Below are 20,530 nucleotides of genomic sequence, written 5' to 3'. Positions count from 1 at the left end.
ACTTGGGATTCTGTGAAGCAGGAAAATTGGATGATTTGTAGGTGTGCTCAGATGGATCCTGTACTACCCCAGTAGACAGACACAGCTAGAGATCAGCTTCATTTCAGCACTGCAACCCTAGGATCCCAAAGCCTGTTGGTAACACATCCATCATCACTAGTTCAAGCAATCCCTAAGGTCACAGTGAGACTATGAGGGGAAGAAGAACCATAGGGGGCAACCTAGGATATCAGAGCACCAACTCTGTGGACTGCTACTTTACACAAGTGTATTTTGTAACTGAAGCCTAGGCTAGTGCTGACCAAACAGTGGCAAAAAGCAGCAACTGAACAGAATGAAATGTATACATCTGAAAGCAAGGGAGAAATGAAAGAAACATTTGGAAAAGGAAAGACAGCAAAGAGAGATCAAGTTTTATTTTGTTTTAATTTTTAAGAAATTCTATCAGACATTTGCACATTGTCCATGCCCCAAAGTCACACAGAAATCAATTTTACTTAAGTCTGTGGAAAGCCTCCACCCCACTTGTGGATTTTGTTTGAGAACACCAATGTATTTCAAGCAACCTTGGATTCCAAACATGTCCCAGAAAACAGTAAAATTACCAGTAAAGGCAAGAAATGCAAGAAAAACTTCTCCAGGAACTCATCATCTAGGGCCTAAAACTTGATGTAGTTTAGGATAATCAGAACATAAGTTCTCAATCAGTAGATGATGTAAACTCTTCTTAACAGGCACATCAAAACTTTCATACTTTGCAATGAATTCTATTTAAGAATCCCAAAATCATTCAGGTTCGATTTCATGGTGTCTTTTGCATATTAAACATCACACACAATTGCATGATAAATATTTATGACAGTCTGAAAAGCAGCCGTTGGGAAAATCTAACTGACCCTCAGTTCTACAGATCGCAACTAAAAGTGCTGCATTAAAACTGTTCAGTAATAAAAACGAACCAGCACCATCAGCTATGTCAAGAAGAAAAACAGAGCTTTGATGGTTTCCCTTGGCCATGGCAGGGAGGTTTTGAGTAGATTATGTCTGAAGTCCTAGCTCAAGCCATTCTATGACTCTATGACATAAACATGCATGAAGGAAGCATGTTTTAGCATGAAGGTGTGTGATTACTTCAGCAGAAAATGATGGTATCACCAAAGTGGCTTTGTCCACTTTCTGTTCGTTTGGTACCCCTGCTGATATAAGACTTTAACAACAGAAAATAGTAGTAACAGTAAAAAAGGTAAATGCTTACTACCTACCTGCAAGCTGAGCTGTTATAGCTTGGAGAGGAAGCTTTCTAAATATGTCGGTGAGTGGCTGGACTTTCTCTATGCTGACAAACTCATGTTTACCATAGTCCACTTCATATGCTGACAAAAACCCGTTTCTAAGAATTCCTTTTATTATAACCCTATACCATCTAGAAAAAGGGAGGGAAAAAAAAGAATTAACAATTGGAGTTTGTATTCACTCACTGTCCCAAGGCACAAAAGCAATAAGCAAACAAAAGGTCTAAACCAACATGTCTCAGGCTTCCCAGATCTGGTACTGTGTGAACGGAACTCAACTCTTCCAACTACAACCTGGAAACATGAAAGAGACTGCAACCTCATTTACTCCCTTAATCTCTCAGATACTGCTGGACATCTGCCACCTTGTCAACAATGCAGACAAAGCAGAGTAAGGCTTGCCTAGCTTAGCAGAGCTAAGCTTGCCTTCAAAGATTTTGTTTTTAAGTATCTACTTACTGATTTCCAATTTTAGCTGCGTACAGCTTGTTTTTTTCAATGTTCACAGGTTTCTCTTCTGCCCTGCTGTAGTGCAAGATCATTTCTTCCATTAGGGCTTCCAGGTTATGTAGCTCTTTCCAAGGCTGGACAACGAAGTGACCTGGATGGCAGGCGACCGAGACATAGACGTCCATGAGCTCACCAGTCTTTGACAAGGGTAGAGGTGGAGGCATATCACCGGTAGATGCCATACTGCTGGGTTCTCTAGCTGGATCAGAGACACTCTTTTCTGGTTTTCCACTAGCAAGCTGTAGAGCTGAGACAGTGTCACTTGTCCTTTTTGTGGAGCTAGTCCCACTGGGTGTAACGCTCAGGAAAACATCCTTCTGATGCTTCCACAAGTCTGCATTTTTGATCTGTTGGTTGACACTGTGATCTGTATCCGGGGAATTCCCTGGAGTGAACAGGTAAATATGTGCGATCCCCTTTGGCCTGTCCTGCTTGACCACCTTGGGAGGCAAAACACAGTGTGATTCCCAGCTAACAACTGCTAAATGCACAGCTGATTCTGTGTAGGAGTCTAAAGCCTACAACTGCTCACTGCAACTCATATATACAGAGGTTATTTCTCAGGTTCTTTTGGGTGTGCCAATGAAGTTATTGGACAGTAAAGCAGCATAGAGCTGATAAAAAGAGCTCTGGCAGATGTTCTGTTGATACAAGGAAACACAGCCTGGACTGAGTTTCGCTCTGCCTGACAAATTCTGTCTCAGCACTGTTAGTTTTCAGGACAGCAGTAGCCCTTTTCCACACAGATATAAACAACTCAAGTAATGCAATTAACATTTCATCCTTCGGAACTCTCTGCTTGTCATTATGGGAGAGGAGTCTGGCAAATTAAGGTGAGTGCAACACCAAGAAAGGGGTGCAGGGAAACACCAGGATACAGGGAGGGACACATGACACACAAACACTCCAGGAAGTGGGGACAACACACAGACACCAGGAAGGGGGGTGGACACACCCACCCGGAAAGGGGGGCGGGGGAACAACACCAAGAAGAGGTGGGGAAGAACACCAAGAAAGGGGGACACACAGAGAGCACCCGCTTTTGAAGTACCAATCAAAAAATATTTCTCATTTAACATTAGATATGCTACACTGATAGTAAAGCATTGAAATGTTAATAAAGACCACAGCATTTCTTCACAAATTCTTCATTAACTTTCCCAGCCAGGAACAAAAACTTCCTGCAATTACAGCATAGATTTGCTGCCTGTTATTTAATCAAGCAAAAAACAGCACCCAACAGACTATCCAGGAAGAGGATGTTTAGAAAAGCTAGAAGCACCAGCCATAAGCCACAGACTAGAGGAGCTGTGCTCTAACTACATGGTCTCCAGAGCTATAAATCAAGGAAAAAGGCAGAGGGAAGCTACCGAACACTTCTTCAGAGGGCTGCGACAGCACCTGGGATCAGATTTCAAAGAGGTTAGCTTTTAGTTTGTAGCTAGTACAAAGATTTCATTCAGAGGAGCATTTTCAGTCGAATTAAACTGGGTACTCTGCAAAATGGAATAATCTAACCTGGAAGATAACAGTAATACTAAGTGTACAGCAGCATATTTTTGGATTAGAGGGGAAAAAAATAAGAGAGATTAAAAAAAAAAATAAAGCTGCTTTCCAAGAAGAGAGGAACAAAAGGCTATGCCTACAAGAGGCATAAAAATAATCTTAATGGTAGCATTTGTTTTACATGGTGAATAATTAACAACTGTATTTCTGACCATCTAGATTGCAACAGCATGATGTGAAAATTCAGCTAATGTGAATGTAGTTAAAACTCTTGAGGAGAAAATATAAGATTTTAACAGTCCTAGGCACATAAATTTTATACTGAGTGTTGTACGAAGAGGATGTTGTAAAAGAATTTATGTTCAAAAACTGGCTACAAGATTCCAAAATTCTGCAACAAAAATAAATTTCACAGAATTACAGAATGATTTAAATTCACAGAATCAGAATCAACCAGGTTGAAAGACACCTCTAAGATCATCCAGTCCAACCTATCTCCCAGCCCTGTCCAATCAGCTAGACCATGGCACCAAGTGCCTCATCCAGGCTTTTCTTGAACACCTGCAGGGACGGCAACTCCACCACCTCCCTGGGCAGCCCATTCCAATGCCAATCACTCTCTCTGGGAAGAACTTCCTCCTAACATCCAGCCTAGACCTCCCCTGGCACAGCTTGAGACTGTGTCCCCTTGTTCTGTTTGCTGGTTGCCTGGGAGAAGAGACCAAACCCCACCTGGCTACAACCTCCCTTCGGGTAGTTGTAGGCAACAATGAGGTAACCTCTGAGCCTCCTCTTCTCCAGGCTAAACAACCCCAGCTCCCTCAGCCTCTCCTCACAGGGCTGTGCTCCAGGCCTCTCACCAGCTTCATCACCCTTCTCTGGACACATTCCAGTATCTCAACATCCCTCTTGAATTGAGGGGCCCAAAACTGGACTCAGGGTGTGGCCTGACTAGTGTTAGGCGCAGCGGAAGAATAACCTCCCTTATCCTACTGGCCACACTGGTCCTGATACACGCAAGGATGCCACTGGCTCTCTTGGCCACCTGGGCACACTGCTGGCTCTTCTTCAGCCTCCTTTCCACCAGTACCCCCAAGTCTCTTTCGTCCTGGCTGCTCTCCAGCCACTCAGTCCCCAGTCTGTAGCGCTGCTTGGGGTGGTTGTGGCCAAAGTGCAGGACCCTGCACCTGGCCTTGTTAAATCTCATCCTCTTGGTGTCTGCCCACCCATCCAGACTGTCAAGGTCCCTGTGCAGGCCTCTCCTACCCTCAAACAGATCCACATCTGCTCCTAGCTTGGTGTCATCCGCAAACTTAATGATGATGGACTCAATCCCCTCGTCCAGATCATCAGTAAAGATATTGAACAGGACTGGGCCTTGGGGGACACCACTAGTGACCTGCTGCCAACTGGGTGTGGCACCATTCACCACCACTCTCTGGGCCCAGCCCTCCAACCAGTTCTTGACCCGTACCAGAGTGAATCTTTCCAAGACATGAGCTGCCAGCTTGGCCAGGAGCTGCTTGTGGCAGACAGTGTCAAAGGCTTTGCTGAAGTCCAGGTAGACTACACCCCCAGCCTTCCCCACATTCATCAGGTGGGTAACCTGATCGTAAAAGGAGATCAGGTTGGTCAAGCAGGCCCTGTCTGTCCTAAACCCATGCTGGCTGGGCCTGATCCCTTGGCCATCCTGTAGGTGCTTTGTGATGGCACTCAAGATGACCTGTTCCATGACCCTGCCTGGCACTGAGGTCAGGCTGACAGGTCTGGAATTTCCTGGTTCCTCCCTCCAGCCCTTCTGTGGGTGGGCATCACATTGGCAGCTTCCAGTCCCCAGGGACCTCTCCAGTGAGCCAGGACTGTTGATAAATGATGGGGAGCAGCTTGCCAGCTCATGTGCCAGCTCTCTCGGCAAGCTAGGATGGATCCCATCTGGTCCCATGGGCTTGTGAGGATCCAAGTGGCTCAGCAGGTCCCTTACTTCTTCCTCCTGGATTACAGGGGGACTACACTGCTCCCTGACCTCATCTGCCATCTCAGGAGGCCAGGTGTCCTGGAGACAACCTATCCCACTATTGAGGCAAAGAAGGTGTTAAGTACCTCTGCCTTTTCCTCATCCTTTGTTACTATATTCCCTTCTGCATCTAATCAGGACTGGAGGTTGTCCCTGCCCCTTCACTTGGCCATTAATATACTTATAGCAACATTTTTTATTCTCCTTAACAGCAGTGGCCAGCCTAAGTTCTAAATGGGCTCTTGCCTCTCTACTTTTTTTCCTACAAGGCCTAGCAACATCCTTGAACTCTTCCTGGGATACCTCCCCTTTTTTCCAAAGGTGATACACCCTCTTTTTTTTTTTTTTTTTATTCCTTTAGAAACTCCTTGTCTAAAGAAAAAACCTTTGAAGGTCATCTCTTCTCATAGCCTCTCACTGTGAGCATGGGCATCTACTCAGATTGCTCAAAGCCCCATCCAACCTGAACTGGAATGTTTACAGAGAGTATCTTCCACTTCCCTGGGCAACTAGCACCAGTGTTTCACCACCCTCAGTGTCAAACATTTCTTCCTTATCTCTATTCTGAATCTCTATCTTTTAGTTTAAAACAGTCATCTCTTGTCCTGTCACAACAGGCCCTGAGAACAAGTCTTTCTTATCAGCTGCTTTGAAGAAATGAAAGGCCACCAGAAGGTCTCCTTAGAGCCATCTCTAGGCTGAACAACCCCAACTCTCTCAGCCTGACCTCACAGCAGAGGGCTTCGATCCCTCATATCAGTGCTGTAGCCTCCACTCCAACAGGTTAACATCCTTCTTGTGCATGATTTGTGCCAATCTGATGAGTGGTTAACTTTCTAGGGGTGTTCTTTCAAAGCTCTTCCCACACACTTCAGCATTTCAAGTTGTGTTTTGACTATTTACCTTCATGCTGAATTCAGGACAATTCATTACAGTGTCTCTCAGGCACAGCACAGCATCTGGAGTCCACATGCCAGTGTTAGGTGGTAAGTCTGCTAGGCAGCATTTTACAGCCTAAGAACAGAATGAAATATATAAAGTATAATATAGTGACACAGAAACTAGTCCACAAGTTCCTATTCACATAAATTTCATTAATGCTGACAGATTACGTCATGTCTGAGACACATACTAACACAGAGGAATGTGCAAAACCAGTACTGTTACACATAGGAACAGTAGCATCACATCAGTACACAGGACCACATTATTATTATTATTATTTCAGGCAAAGATCCACAATAAAATACTCTCCAGCACTGAATGCCATTGAACAGAATTTCATCACATAAACCTTAAAGCAGTAACACTTCAAACACTGCCAAGAGATCATAGAATCACTGAATTGTTTTGGTTGGAAAAGACCTCTGAGATCATTGAGTTCAAGCATTGACCTAACACCACCATGGCCATTAAACCATATTCTGAAGTGCCACATCCACAGGTTTCTTGAACATCTCCAGTGATGGTGACTCCACCACCTCCCTAGGCAACCTGTTCCAATGCCTGACCATTCTTGCAAGAAGAATATTTTTTCCTAATATCAAACATGAACCTCTCCTGGTGCCATTTCCTCTCATCCCATTGCTTGTTACTTAGAAGAAGAGACCAACCTACACCTCACTATCTTCACAGGATCACAGAATATTAAGGGTTGGAAGGGACCCAAGGAGATCATTGAGTCCAACCTCCCTGCCAGAGCAAGACAATACTACGTAACACAGATCACAGAGGAACACATCCAGACAGGCTATGAAGGTCTCCCTAGAAGGAGACTCCACAACCTCTCTGGAAAGCCTATTCCAGTGCTCTGTGACCTTTACAGTGAGGAAGTTCCCCATTGTGTTGAGGTGGAACCCATTTTGCTGCAATTTACACCCATTGTACCTTGTCCTGTCACAGGGAGAAAGTGAGCAGAGCCTGTCCCCTCGCTCCTGGCCAGCCTTCAGATACTCATAAACATTTATCAAATTCCCTCTAAGTCTTCTCTTCTCCACACTAAAAAGCCCCAGGTCCCTCAACCTCTCCTCATAAGCCATGCCCTCCAGTCCCCTAATCATCCTCGTGGTCCTCTGCTGGACCCTCTCCAGAAGATCCCTGTCTCTCTTAAACTGTGTTCAGTTTTGGAGCCCAAAACTGAACACAGTATGCAAGATGAGGTCTCACCAGGGCAGAGTAAGAGGGGGAGGAGAACGTCCCTTCATCTGCTGGACACACTCTTCCTAATACACAGTAGGATCTGATTTGCCTTCTTGGCCACAAGGGCACATTGCTGTCCCATGGGCATCTTGTTATCCACCAGGACTCCCAGGTCCCTCTCCACAGGACTGCTTTCCAGCAGATCACCTCCCAGCCTCTCCTGGTGCAGTTTATTATTCCTTCCCATATGCAGGACTCTGCACTTGTCCTTGTTGAACTTCATCTGGTGCCCAGCTCTCCAGCCTGCCCAGGTCTCTCTGGATGGCCGCACAGCCTTCAGCTGTATCAGCCAAGCCTCCCAGCTTGGTGTCATCAGCAAACCTGCTGAGCAGACACTCTGTGCCCTCATCAGTGTCACTGATGAAGACGTTTAACAGGACTGGCCCCAGCACTGATCCGAGGACATGACTAGTCACAGCTCTCCAGCTGCACCTGGCACCATTGATCACCACCCTCTGAACTCTATCTTGCAGTCAGTTCCTATCCCTCCTCTCCGTCCGCTCTTCCATCCCACACTTCCTCAGCTTGCTCACTGAGGAAGGGAGTTTTAGAGAGCAATGAGGTCCTCCCTCAGCTTCCTCTTTTCCAGACTAAACAATCCCAGTACTCTCAGCTGCTCCTTAAAAAAAAAAATAGTCTTCCAGACCCTTCACCAGCTTTGTTGCCCTTCTCTGGACACACTCAGCAATCAGCGCCTTGCTAGGCTAAAAGCTAACCTTGCTAGCAGAAGTTAGCTTTAACAAATCTTCATACCTGAGGAGGTATTGCAATTACTTCTCTCAGGAACTGAGGTGGGATTTCTCTAAGTTCTGACACTTTTACAGTTGCAACTGTTCCAGTGTCCATGAACTGCACATCAAGTGCCCGTCTAGTGTGAATAATTCTTATCTGAAAGAAGAAAGAAAGAGCACTATTTTGAGGTTAAAAACCTAACAGTGAATGATACACTGTAATGGGTTCTACAGAAACTATGGAATGGATGTGGAATGCAATCCAAATGGATTTGGATTTATCTGAAAAGACCCATTTATTTATGGGAAAACTGTGTCTGTTCTTTGAATACCTCTTACCTCCACACGTGCCAATTTTCCTTTGGAAGGAAACAAGCAGATTTTGCCACAGAAAGGTAGCGACACATTAAACTCAGATGTTTGCTGAAAAAAAAAAAAAAAAAAAGTTAAAAGCATAGAGCTATTTGGCACTTGCCCATTTCAAAAGCTGTGTGTGAAATAAATAGTTCTGAGAGGTAAAAACCAAAATAATCTCTTTCTAGCCTCAGGAGCATCTCTTACCATGCTGGTTTAAGCTTTCCCAAATGGTAAAACTTTTAATTCCAAGCTGTGTACCTTACAGGGAAGTAAAGAATACAAAATGTTGGATTAAAAAAAAAAAGCCTCAGTTGGAATCACAGAATCTGAAAGCACTGACAATTACTTTCAATGCTCTAAAAAGTGAAAGCAGATTAGAGCTGTTACAACCAAAGAAGCTCCTACCTTATATACTGGAACACATAATTTGTTGATCTTTAACAACCCAAATTTACTACTGACTCAAATGAAAGTGTCATAGAATCAATGAATGGCTTAGGTAATCACTGCGTGGCTTAGGTTGGAAGGGACCTCAGAGACCATCTACTGCAACCTTCCTGTCATGGGCAGGGACACCTCAAATAGACTAGGCTGCTCAAGGCCGCATCCAGGGTACACTCACAACTGGATTGTGCAGCTATCTTCTGCCTTTCTTCTGCAAGGTGGAGAAATGGAATGTAGAATGGAAGTTGGCAGTTAAAGTCAGAAAGTCCTGGAAAGGTTTCACTTCATGACATTAGTATCAAACAGGGCCTCAAAGACTTCCCTCACACAAACTGATCTGAATTAGCACCCTGATTTGATAGAATGACTGAATGGCTTAAGTTGGAAGGGAATTTAGAGATTATCTACTCCAATCCCTCCATCACAGGCAGGGATGCCTCTCAATGAGATCTGGTTGCTCAAGGCCTCAGCCAGCCTAGCCTTGAACACGCTGCCTCTAGGGAGGAGGCTTCTACAGCCTCCCTGAGCAGCCCTTTCCAGAGTCTCACCACCCTTGCACTAAAGAACTCCTTCCTAAGCTCCAGTCTAAACCTACTCTCCTTCAGCTTCAAACCATTCCCCCTTGTCCTGTCTCTAGACACCTTTATGAAAAGTCCCTCTGCAGCCTTCCTGTAGGATCCGTTCAGCTATTGGAAGGCAGCTCTAAGGTCCCTGGAGTCTTCCCTTCTCCAGGCTGAACAACCCCAGCTCCCTCAGCCTGTCCTCTTAGCAGAGTAGCTCCAGCCCTTGGATCATCTTGGTGGCCCTCCTCTGGACTCTTTCCAACAGCTCTGTGTCCTCCTTATGCTGGAGGTCTCACAAGAGGAGAATAAAGGAGAAGAATCACCTCTCCTGACTTGCTGGCCAGTGTCATGGCAGCAACATTCACCATGATGATCCTAAATAACAAGACAACAGTTACACTACAAAAAATATGAAGAAACTCCATTTCCAGATGCAAAAACACCTTGGTTTGTTTAAACACTCAGTGAAACAAAAAAAAACTTCAAGCTGAAAAGTCAAGATTAATTCTTTTACCCTCATACCCATACAGACATTAAAGAAGTCAAGGCCTTGCACTGATAGCAACAAAACTCTAACACACACTCTGTCCAGAAGTGATGAACATTTCAAACACCTGCCTGGCTGCCTGTTTTGTGCTGCTACATATTCCAGGATTTTATACGCCTTCCCTTCAGTGTTTAGCTCACTTGAAAATGAACCTCCGTAATTGAGACATGTTCAATATAAACTATTTACAGATGGTCTGTGTTCCACAACAAGTTTAAAGCTCAACTTCCACACCTAAAAACATTGTGACAGACTAATATCACAAGCAGCATTCTAACAGCACTTTCAAGAGTCTGCATTTCATGGCTGGATTCTCTAAGCCTCAGATGAATGTTGAACAAACTAGATTCTCTTAAGAACTCCTCTCTTTTGTGCAACTTCTGGGATTAGCAAAGGTTGCTACATTATTTGCACATGGCTGGAAGACTATGAGCCTTCTCTGCCACATGCCTTTTTTAAAGCAACTGAAGACTTCTAAAAACACATGTGCATCAATTCCAACTGAAATTAGCCACAACATTCAAAAGCTTTCCCATCTAAACACAAGGGAAAACTTCTTTGGTGTGAGGGTGCTGGACCCCTGCAGCAGGCTGCGCAGAGAGATTGCAGGGTCACCTCTGGTGAGATTCTAAATAGACCTGAGCAATGCGATCCTGGGCCATTTACTCTGGGTGACCCTGCTTTAGCACAGGGGATGGACTGGATGGTCTCCAGACATCCCTTCCAACCTTTACCATTCTCCAGTTCCACAGTTCTAAGGGTACAAGGGCAAACTATGCAGGAGATCAGATCAAAGCTATCAAATATCCAAGGAGGCTAGGCTAAAAATAGCAGAACTTGCTTACAGCATTTTATTGTCAACTTGTGTGGTGCGCTATAAGCCAGGCTGTTTTCATACCTCAACTCCATCATGCAAGTAAAACTTACATTTAAAAAACAAAAAAAACCCAAACCAAAACAAACAAACAAAAAAAAAGCAAAACCAAACAAAAGAAACACAAAAAAACCCTCAAAGACAAAGCAGGCTCTAAACCAATCTGATGCAATTTGCTCAAGAAGCTTTCATTTACAGCGCATACTGTTACAGTTCTAAGCATGGAAGGAAAGCTGCAAGCTGTTACTGAAGCCTTACAGAGAGGGTGGTAAATGAGAAAGAATAAAACACAGTTCTCATGCTGAAGGATGCCCTCTATAAATTGGGAAGAGAAATTATAGCCTGTTTTGAATAGTTTATGGTTGCCTCATTGTGAGAGAGAAGACTTGGTATGCTTTTGATCAGAAGTTACAGCAGGCCGATAGTCACCAGGTTACTAAAAGATAAGACCCAGGGGAAATGGAGCTTGCAATTATGCGCATGAGCAGCAGAGAAAGATGGTAAGTAACAGATTACAAAATAAAGGAGGAGCTTTGTTCTCCTTAATTTGGCATTCTGGGACGTCTTGGGCATACATCACAGAATTCTGAACCCATACATACTGAGAGCCTAGGTAGCTGGGTTGAAACAGCACCAGTCTTACCACCACCATGGCGTGGTTCCCAGTTGGGACGCCTACCTTGAGAAGATAAGTGCCTGCCAGCTCTGCGATCTACACATCTCAGGAGTTTTGCTGGTCTCTTGGATAGGGTAAATACAACCTGCTCTTTGACCAATGGAGTTACTTGGCATTCTTTGTCATATACCTTTCTCTCTACAATTTTAGTATTTGAGCTATAAACATTGTAGTTTCCAGAATACCTGTCTCTTTATGGTTTTAGTATTTGAGCTATAATAAAGTGTTGAAACTGTACCCAGAGGGGGGTACCCATGCGTGCATGCATTCCCTGGTCCCCAAAGAACCCCCTGCAACACTTATAAACTTGAGATTTTGTGCCTGAGTGTGATTGATGAGCTCTGAAGAAAACTGAATGACTTCATCACTTCTCTCACCACAGAACCTACCTTGTAATGGAAGAAGTCTTCTAGTTTCTGCAAGATTTCAGAAAGTCTGGACAAGCCTTTGGAGGGAACTTGGCAATACAGACTTCCATCAGAGAAAACACTGGTAACTCTGACATTTGTGTACAGTGCATCTACCTGCAAAGGTTAAAATTTTGATAAGGTGGAAGAGAACCACACAGACAAACTTAACACATTTCAAAGTCCTGAGTTTTACCAGTCTAAGACCTTAACAATCAATGTTTTTAAGAAGGAAACTGGAAAATGGTACCTTTAAGTGCAGTTCAAGGGACTTATCATACAAGGCCTGCAGACAAGTAGCATTGATGTTGATATCATCTTCCCCTGAAGTGTCATACAGAACAAGAAGAGGAATATCACCTTTCTCCAGTATTTCAACAGCAAATATCTTGGAGCAGGTCTGTGATTCCACAGTCTTTACCAGGACAGGATCATCACAGAAGGCTTCCAGTCCTGTAAGACATGTCAGAGTTTTTATGTTTTACTGCACAGGGACCTTGACAGTCTGGATGGGTGGGCAGACACCAAGAGGATGAGATTTAACAAGGCCAGGTGCAGGGTCCTGCACTTTGGCCACAACCACCCCAAGCAGCGCTACAGACTGGGGACTGAGTGGCTGGAGAGCAGCCAGGACGAAAGAGACTTGGGGGTACTGGTGGAAAGGAGGCTGAAGAAGAGCCAGCAGTGTGCCCAGGTGGCCAAGAGAGCCAGTGGCATCCTTGCGTGTATCAGGACCAGTGTGGCCAGTAGGATAAGGGAGGTTATTCTTCCGCTGCGCCTAACACTAGTCAGGCCACACCCTGAGTCCAGTTTTGGGCCCCTCAATTCAAGAGGGATGTTGAGATACTGGAATGTGTCCAGAGAAGGGTGATGAAGCTGGTGAGAGGCCTGGAGCACAGCCCTGTGAGGAGAGGCTGAGGGAGCTGGGGTTGTTTAGCCTGGAGAAGAGGAGGCTCAGAGGTTACCTCATTGTTGCCTACAACTACCCGAAGGGAGGTTGTAGCCAGGTGGGGTTTGGTCTCTTCTCCCAGGCAACCAGCAAACAGAACAAGGGGACACAGTCTCAAGCTGTGCCAGGGGAGGTCTAGGCTGGATGTTAGGAGGAAGTTCTTCCCAGAGAGAGTGATTGGCATTGGAATGGGCTGCCCAGGGAGGTGGTGGAGTTGCCGTCCCTGCAGGTGTTCAAGAAAAGCCTGGATGAGGCACTTGGTGCCGTGGTCTAGCTGATTGGACAGGGCTGGGAGATAGGTTGGACTGGATGATCTTGAAGGTCTCTTCTAGCCTGGCTGATTCTATGATTCTAAGTACAGAAGCAACTAAGCTCCATTACAGAGACAGCAAGCTTCTCTAAAATCAAAATTCCTTTACAGAACTCTCCTCCACATATTTATTCCTCTTGCTTGTTTCCATGAGACCTGTTTCTTCTGAGACTAATTGTCTTGGACAAAAATTACCATCTATTTTTCTCTTACCTGCCAGTTTACACTTTGCAGCTTGAAATGGAAGTGAAGTGAACTGTTTCCGTAGTTTGTACACATTATTGCTTTCAACAAGCTCACTGAAGCCATGATCAACATAGCACACCTGATAATGAAAAACAGGAAAGTGACAGATCATGACACATTGTTCTTGAGTCTACAGAAAAATGTAATACTCATCACTTTTCATTGATTTAGTACAAAATAATGTCATTAACCTTGTCTGTATTTCACTGCTTCAGAGTTTTCAGGAAAAGCCTCCTTCTCAAGACCTCTGCAAAACCATCCTGTGTCCAGTTTTGGGACCCAGTTCAAAAGACACAGGGGTCTGCTGGAGAGATTCCAGCAGAAAGCTACAAAGATGACTGGGTGGACTTGAACATCTCTGCTGTGAGGAAAGACTGAGAGCCTTGGGGCTGTTTAGTCATGAAATGAGAAGGCTGAGATGGGATCTTATCAACACCTATAAATATCTGAAGGATGGGTGTCAAGATGAAGGTACCAGGCTCGTCTTGGTGCCCAGTGGTAGAATAAGGAAGAATGGGTACCAGCTCGAACACAGGAAGTTCCACTTCAACATGAAGAGGAATTTCTTTATGATAAAGGTGACAGAGCACTGAAGCAGGCTGCCATAGGTTTGTGCAGTCTCCTCTGGGGACTTCCAAAACCTCCCTGCATGCATACCTGTGTGACCTGCCCTAGGTGACCCAGATTTGGCAGGGGAGTTGGACTCAATGACCTCTGAAGGGCTCTTTCAACCCCAAACACTGCAACTCTCTGAGTCTCTACAACTGTTTCAAAGACTCTTAACAGGAGCAGTGCTTGGAAGGACTCAGCAAATGTCACCTTAACCATGTAAGAAAATGTTGGGAAAGAGCTGAAAAGTCAAACACCACCGAGATGCCATTTTGTGTTTTGCCCTTTGATTTAAGAGAATTATTTGGATTTAAGCTTACAGAAATGTTGATAAAAATACCACAGTCTGTGCAGGATACCAGTAAGGAACCTTCTGAATGGCAGCAAATGACTAGAACTGGTGAAAGAAGCCTTTGACAGATTTGATAACTTTCCTAAACTGCTATCCTGCAAAATGCCTGCATACTGAACACAGAAAAGGGAGTCTGAGCACTTTTTCAGAGGATAATCAGCAAATGCTGCAGTAAAGTAGTATCCTTCTTTTGGCTGATAGCTCAAGATAGAAGTTAGAGGTGAGCTTGCTGCCAGTGTTCTTGACACTTCTCTGAAATCTTTCACAAAAACAATTTCTGACACAGCCCTCCAAGCCTCAGGTGAAAAATATAACACTAACTTTGAGGGAAAAAAATACTCAATTCTAATGCGTATTATATTTAAATATTTCTGAAATCGATCAACTTTAGAACTATGTTAAGCAGATCTGGGTAAAAGGTCACCTAGCTGAGGAAAAACAAACAAACAAAAAGTTGTTATTAATGTTTGGCTGGACCAGAAACAAGTGAAAAACTTTTTTTACAGTTCCACCACATCACAGAAGGGTAGGGGTTGGAAGATAATAATCTAGTCTAACCCCTGCCAAGGCAGGTTGACCTAGAGGAGCTTACACAGGAGCACATCCAGGTGGGTTTTGCATATTTTCAAAGATGTAGACTCCACCACCTCTCTGGGCAGACTGCTCTAGTGTTCCCTAAATTTAAGTTCCTCCTCATGTTTAGATGGAACTTCCTATGTTCAATTTGTGCCCACTACTCCATGTCTTGTCATGGGGCACCACTGCACAAAGACTGACCCTATCATCCTGACATCCACCCCCTCAGTCTTCTCTTGTCTAGACTAAAAATACCCAGTCATAAAAGAGATGTTTTAGTCTCCTAATCATCTTTGTAGACCTTTGCTGTACCCTCTCCAGCAAGTCCCTGAACTGGGAAGCTCAGAACTAGATACAGCATTGCAGATGTTAGTAGGTTCATCACAAATGACAAGAAGTGACTGTTTGACCCAGGAAACATTTAACAGAGGACTTTATCTCAAAGGGGCTTAACTAAAATGCTGCTTATGATTCCCAGTATACCAGATCTGCCTGGAAAGGAACACAATTATACTCTCATTGTCTTGCTATTCAGTGCATGAGATAGATACTTCAGTACAAGACTTCAAACAAGGTCTATCAGCAAATGAATTTTGTTCTTTCCCTTCCTTCGCCCCACTCCAAACAGTTTTAGGAGGAATGAATGTAATAGTACTATTCATAGATTCACAGAATGGTTTATGTTGGAAGGGACCTTGAAGATCATCTAGTTCCAGCCCCTCTGCCATGGGCAGGGACACCTTGCACTCACCCAGATTACTCAAGGCCTCATCCAACATGGCCTTGAACACCTCCAAAGAGGCGGCATCCACCGCTTCCCTCGGAAATATGTTCCAGCATCTCACCACCCTCATTGTACAGAATGTCTTCCTAATATCTAGTCCAAATCTACCCCGCTCAAGCATAAAGCCATTCCCTCCCTCTTGTCCTATCACTACAAGCCCTTGTAAAAAGTCACTTCTCTTCCCTATGAAAGGTCCATTTTCAGTACTAAAGTGCTACAGGGCCCAGCTTCACATAAACTCCAAAAAATCTATTCGATGAAAAGAAAACTAAAAGACCATTTAATTTTGTCAACTGCCTAACTTCAAAAAAGTCTATTCTCAGTGATATCAGAAGTTACGAAGTACTTCACAGGAAGAAAGGAGAGAATGCAAGTGCAGTGGCCTTAGGACTGTACATTTGAGGAAAAAAAATTATTATTACAAGTCTTTCTCCAAGTGCCCCAAAATTACTTGCCTTTATTTTGTTGTCTTCTAGAGAAATTATCCGAGCACGCAACCAAGCGTCTTCTTCAGCATGTACTGCAACGAGTTGCCCCACACTCAGAGAATGAGCTCTTGATATTGTGCTATTCTGACTATAGTAAGATTTCATGTCATCTTCCATTTGTTCCTGGGCTGAAGAATAACCTTTGCCTACATACCTAAAGGATTTCACAAACAAACAATAACCATGATAAGAGTTAAGATGCAGCTTCAAAAAAGATTAACAAAAACCTAAGAAAATGTATATGTACATATGAATAAGTATCTTCTAAGCACATACGTGAACCAAACTCATTCCTCATTAACAGAGATATAGAAAAGTAACTGATGGGATTTTTATTGACAGGTAAATGTGGTCCAGTAGTGTACAATCTAACATGTTCAACTAGATTTAAGAGCTCTTTATTACTACAATCGTGTAAAACATATTGACCACATGAGGAAAGTAATCTCTAGGACCAGGTGTGAAAGATAACTACTAGGTCACTTCTGAAGTTACTCTGTCATTAACAAAATACCACCTTCATCAGGTGGTATAAGGATAATTAAAACAAGGTGTTTACAATAGCTTCTCAAATCAGCTGTCAGACCATGTGCTGTTTACGCTCAGCCTTCAGAACTATCCTGATGTTAGGCTGCTGACCTAATGGTGCATACTGAAGCAGATGGTGTGGCACAGATCTTCTTTAATAAGCTCTATAAACTTACTGACAACTCTAAATGGGAAGTTCTGAATGCTTAAGAAACAAGTCAGAAGTCAGATTAGAGCAGAAAAAAGAGAAACTTATTCCCATATACTTATTAGCAGCTTCTCTTTGAATTTGTTCAGTACTGATCATTTCAACCACACAAGCTGGGATTATCACCCTATAAAATTCCAAGTTTATTCAGAGGTCTGTCATACACCTAGGGTTACTGCACTATCATATACTATGCCAGTTTTGTTACAGGGATAAAGTTAAACCAGATCACACTCTAGGGAGCCCTCCTTTTCTTATCCTCAGCACCTGAATGCATACTTCTTTTCAGAATGACAGCCTTTTCATTTCTATGTAAGTATCCATCTACTTGATAATGGAACAGGGTGTCAGTCACAGATGTGCCACTTCAAAGACTATTTCTTAACACTGGTTTCATAAAGATACTTAGCAGCATCTTAGCACCACTTTTCAGTATAAACTCGAACCAATTCACATGACAAGTTTTGATGCTAAACTGTGAAAGGAATGAGTATTCCAACACATTGATAGAGAGGAGGATATCTAAATTGCAGCTTCAAGGCCATTGTGTTGAATACTGATGACCAGCAATGAGGAAGGGGTATTAGTTTCCACAGTGAAAGATCTCTAAGTAGCCTACACACAGACTTATTTCAATCCTAATTAGGACCTCTGAGAATAACTGAAATGATATAATGAAAGCTGAAATTACAGAAACTAGTGGGGAAAAAAACCAGGTCAATGTAGTTTATGACCACATAGTTGCTCAAGTCATCATCTGAAGTGATGTATGAAGCTTTAAGATTAGTCTTGATTATTGAAATTATTTTAAAAATTAAATGTTCTCCTTAAAAAAGGTGTTTGGTGTTTTTTGTTCAGCTGGTTATTTTTTCAAAAAAGTTTTAGATAGGATTTGTGCACTTTATCCCAACAGTGAAAGATTATAATGGTAATTTCCTGGAAGACCACAATAACAGATGTGTTAAGATTCACAGAACGGTTTAGGTTGGAATGGACCTTAAAGATACAATCAACTTCTTCCATTGTGCTCTAAGCACGGATCAGCAACCAAACCAAGCAGCATTAGCATGTTACTGCGGGACAGAAGGAAACTCATCTATCCTGAAAAGTGTTAACTGCATAGCAATCTGAACACAGTGAAGTCAGCCTCTTTAGTAGAAAGTCATTTGGAGGGGCACATGCAATGGAGAGGCACACGGAATGGAGTGGCACACCGTATTTAGTTAGTATGGAGCGCTACTATGTGTTATAGTAGAGCTATTTTAAACAGTGTTCCAATAGCGAGTCAAATCTGCTTTGATTCTCAGCCAACTGATCATGTCAGCACAGGAAAAGTTTAAGGGAATTTCCATTTAAGCACACAAAACGGCTTTTTTTTCTTTTTTTTTTTTAGTTTCGTTTTCAAAATAAGTCAGTAACATGGATGGAACCAAAAATCAGTGCTGTTTGAGAAATCATAGATATGTGAAAACATTCCTGGGATACAAAGCCTATCTGTAAGGTTTAGGACATTTAAAATGCATTTTTAGTGTAGGGAAAGAAATTTGGCTAGGGAAACTTATTCTGAAGCAGTGTCAGATTTACCACCATACAGACCTAACAAGTTTCACATGTAAGCTTATAGCAGAGAATAAACGTTAGAAGACAGCATGTTGAGTTCCCAGATTTTACTGTTATTGTAGACATTCCAGTTCGATACTTTCTGCTAATTTTGCTGTAAAATGTATTTAAATCTTTTTTTGTGTGTGAAAAAATAAATGAAGTCCTGCAGCCTCCTACTGTCCATTCTCTTATGGCAGACGTTCACAATATGGATGTACTTATAAACAAAGCAAACAAGATAGACTCTGAAGCACAAACTTACCTAATGAGAACCTCATTAGTGTTTTTCAGTTCTGACACTATGACAGAGACAGATCCTTCTGATGGAATAATTAGCGGAGGAACAGTTATATTCTCTGGATACTGGTGGTCCTTGCCTTCTTCATGCTGCTGCTCAGCTGTCTTCATACTGCCATGCCTCTCAACCTTTTCAGTGGCATTCTGATTTTCATCAGTGTGTCTCTGGGGTTTAGCATACAGGATGGCCTTCCTGGGGACTTCGGAGACATAGTCGACTACACAGACATCTGAGAGCAACTCCAGGTTATTTAGAATGTCTTCTGGAAATTTGGCTTGGTAAGTGTCTTGGTACAGCTTGGGAAGGGCGTTAGCCCAAAGACCACTAGAATACCTCAGCAAGATATTAACAATTTTCTGCTTCAAGTCACTACTAAGTGATGCAGGTGTGGTCAAAGGGTCTGCTTTTGAAGAAGTAACATTCTGAGATGCCTTTGCTTGCTCTGCATCACTTTTTGCTACTGGTGGTACTTTCTTAGGAGGATAAAGAAGCCCATCCATCTGATCACCTCTGTGTACTTTCTCCACCTTAGAAAACAAAAAGCAGAGTCAATAAACAGATGCACCTTTAAGTCTAAACAATTTTGCCAGTTACATGTTTACAACACACATTTTATACAGACTTTGAAGTGGACACCACAGGGCATGAAGCTTGAGGCAGTTATCACAGGGTAGAACTTCTTGTAATGCTTCCTCCTCCATTTTGAAAGATACTAAACATGCAGGACTACATCAGGGCAGAGCAATAGCTAATCTATGTAATACAACTTGGACTTGCTTCCAAAGAAGTATCTTCATTTTGTCCTAGAAAGACCAGAAGGTGATCTTCTGGTCTCTTCTCACATGCAACAAGTGACAGGATGAGAGGAAACAGGCTGAAGTTGTGCCAAGGGAGGTTCAGGTTGGATATTAGGAACAATTTCTTCACAGAAAGAGTTGTCAGGCATTGGAACAGGCTGCCCAGGCAGTGATGGCATCACCTTCCCTGGAGGTATTTAAAAGATGTGTGGATGTGGTGCCGAGGGATGTGGTTTAGTGGCAGCACTTCAGCAGCAACATGGCAAGAGGTTGAACTTGATCATTTCAGAGGTCTCTTGCAATCTCAACAGTTCTATGATGACACTTTTCACAGACTTAAGTCTTTTGCATACTGACTCCCTGGCATATGATAAACAGAGGTGTCTAAGTTTGCTGAAGGAAAGGGGACTTGGTTGTACACTTCACTAACAAGAGGACACCTGTCAGGCAGTGTTGCAAAGGTTGTCTGCTGTGACATAGATACAATTCTGAAATTAATGATGACATTTCCAGATCATAATAAATTTAATACTGAATTTCATTAGGCCATTTTAAACCATATCCACAGGTTCCTTCCAGATCTAGATGTTTTGCCAAGCCCTTTGATAAGTTCAATAATAGAGATCTCACATGATCTGAAGTCACAACCTTGAAAGCACCATT

General features: G+C 43.1%; 1 protein-coding gene across 1 annotated transcript in view; it reads right to left on the bottom strand.

Moving 5' to 3' along the window:
- TDRD7 (tudor domain containing 7) overlaps positions 1 to 20,530 on the bottom strand; it is a 55,191-nt gene that overhangs the window by 1,586 nt on the left and 33,075 nt on the right. Inside the window, exons 7-16 of the mRNA XM_064140009.1 lie at positions 19,035 to 19,597; positions 16,402 to 16,588; positions 13,593 to 13,704; positions 12,371 to 12,573; positions 12,103 to 12,237; positions 8,592 to 8,675; positions 8,275 to 8,409; positions 6,226 to 6,336; positions 1,752 to 2,242; positions 1,263 to 1,423 (exon numbers count right to left, since the gene is read on the bottom strand). Coding sequence (XP_063996079.1) covers positions 1,263 to 1,423; positions 1,752 to 2,242; positions 6,226 to 6,336; positions 8,275 to 8,409; positions 8,592 to 8,675; positions 12,103 to 12,237; positions 12,371 to 12,573; positions 13,593 to 13,704; positions 16,402 to 16,588; positions 19,035 to 19,597 — 2,182 coding nt within the window. The remainder of the gene's footprint in view (positions 1 to 1,262; positions 1,424 to 1,751; positions 2,243 to 6,225; positions 6,337 to 8,274; positions 8,410 to 8,591; positions 8,676 to 12,102; positions 12,238 to 12,370; positions 12,574 to 13,592; positions 13,705 to 16,401; positions 16,589 to 19,034; positions 19,598 to 20,530) is intronic.

This window comes from Pogoniulus pusillus, chromosome Z (assembly GCF_015220805.1).
Source record: "Pogoniulus pusillus isolate bPogPus1 chromosome Z, bPogPus1.pri, whole genome shotgun sequence".
In the NCBI taxonomy this organism is placed as follows: domain Eukaryota; kingdom Metazoa; phylum Chordata; class Aves; order Piciformes; family Lybiidae; genus Pogoniulus; species Pogoniulus pusillus.
Note: the sequence above shows the minus strand (reverse complement) of the source record. Positions and strands in the feature narration are given on the sequence as shown.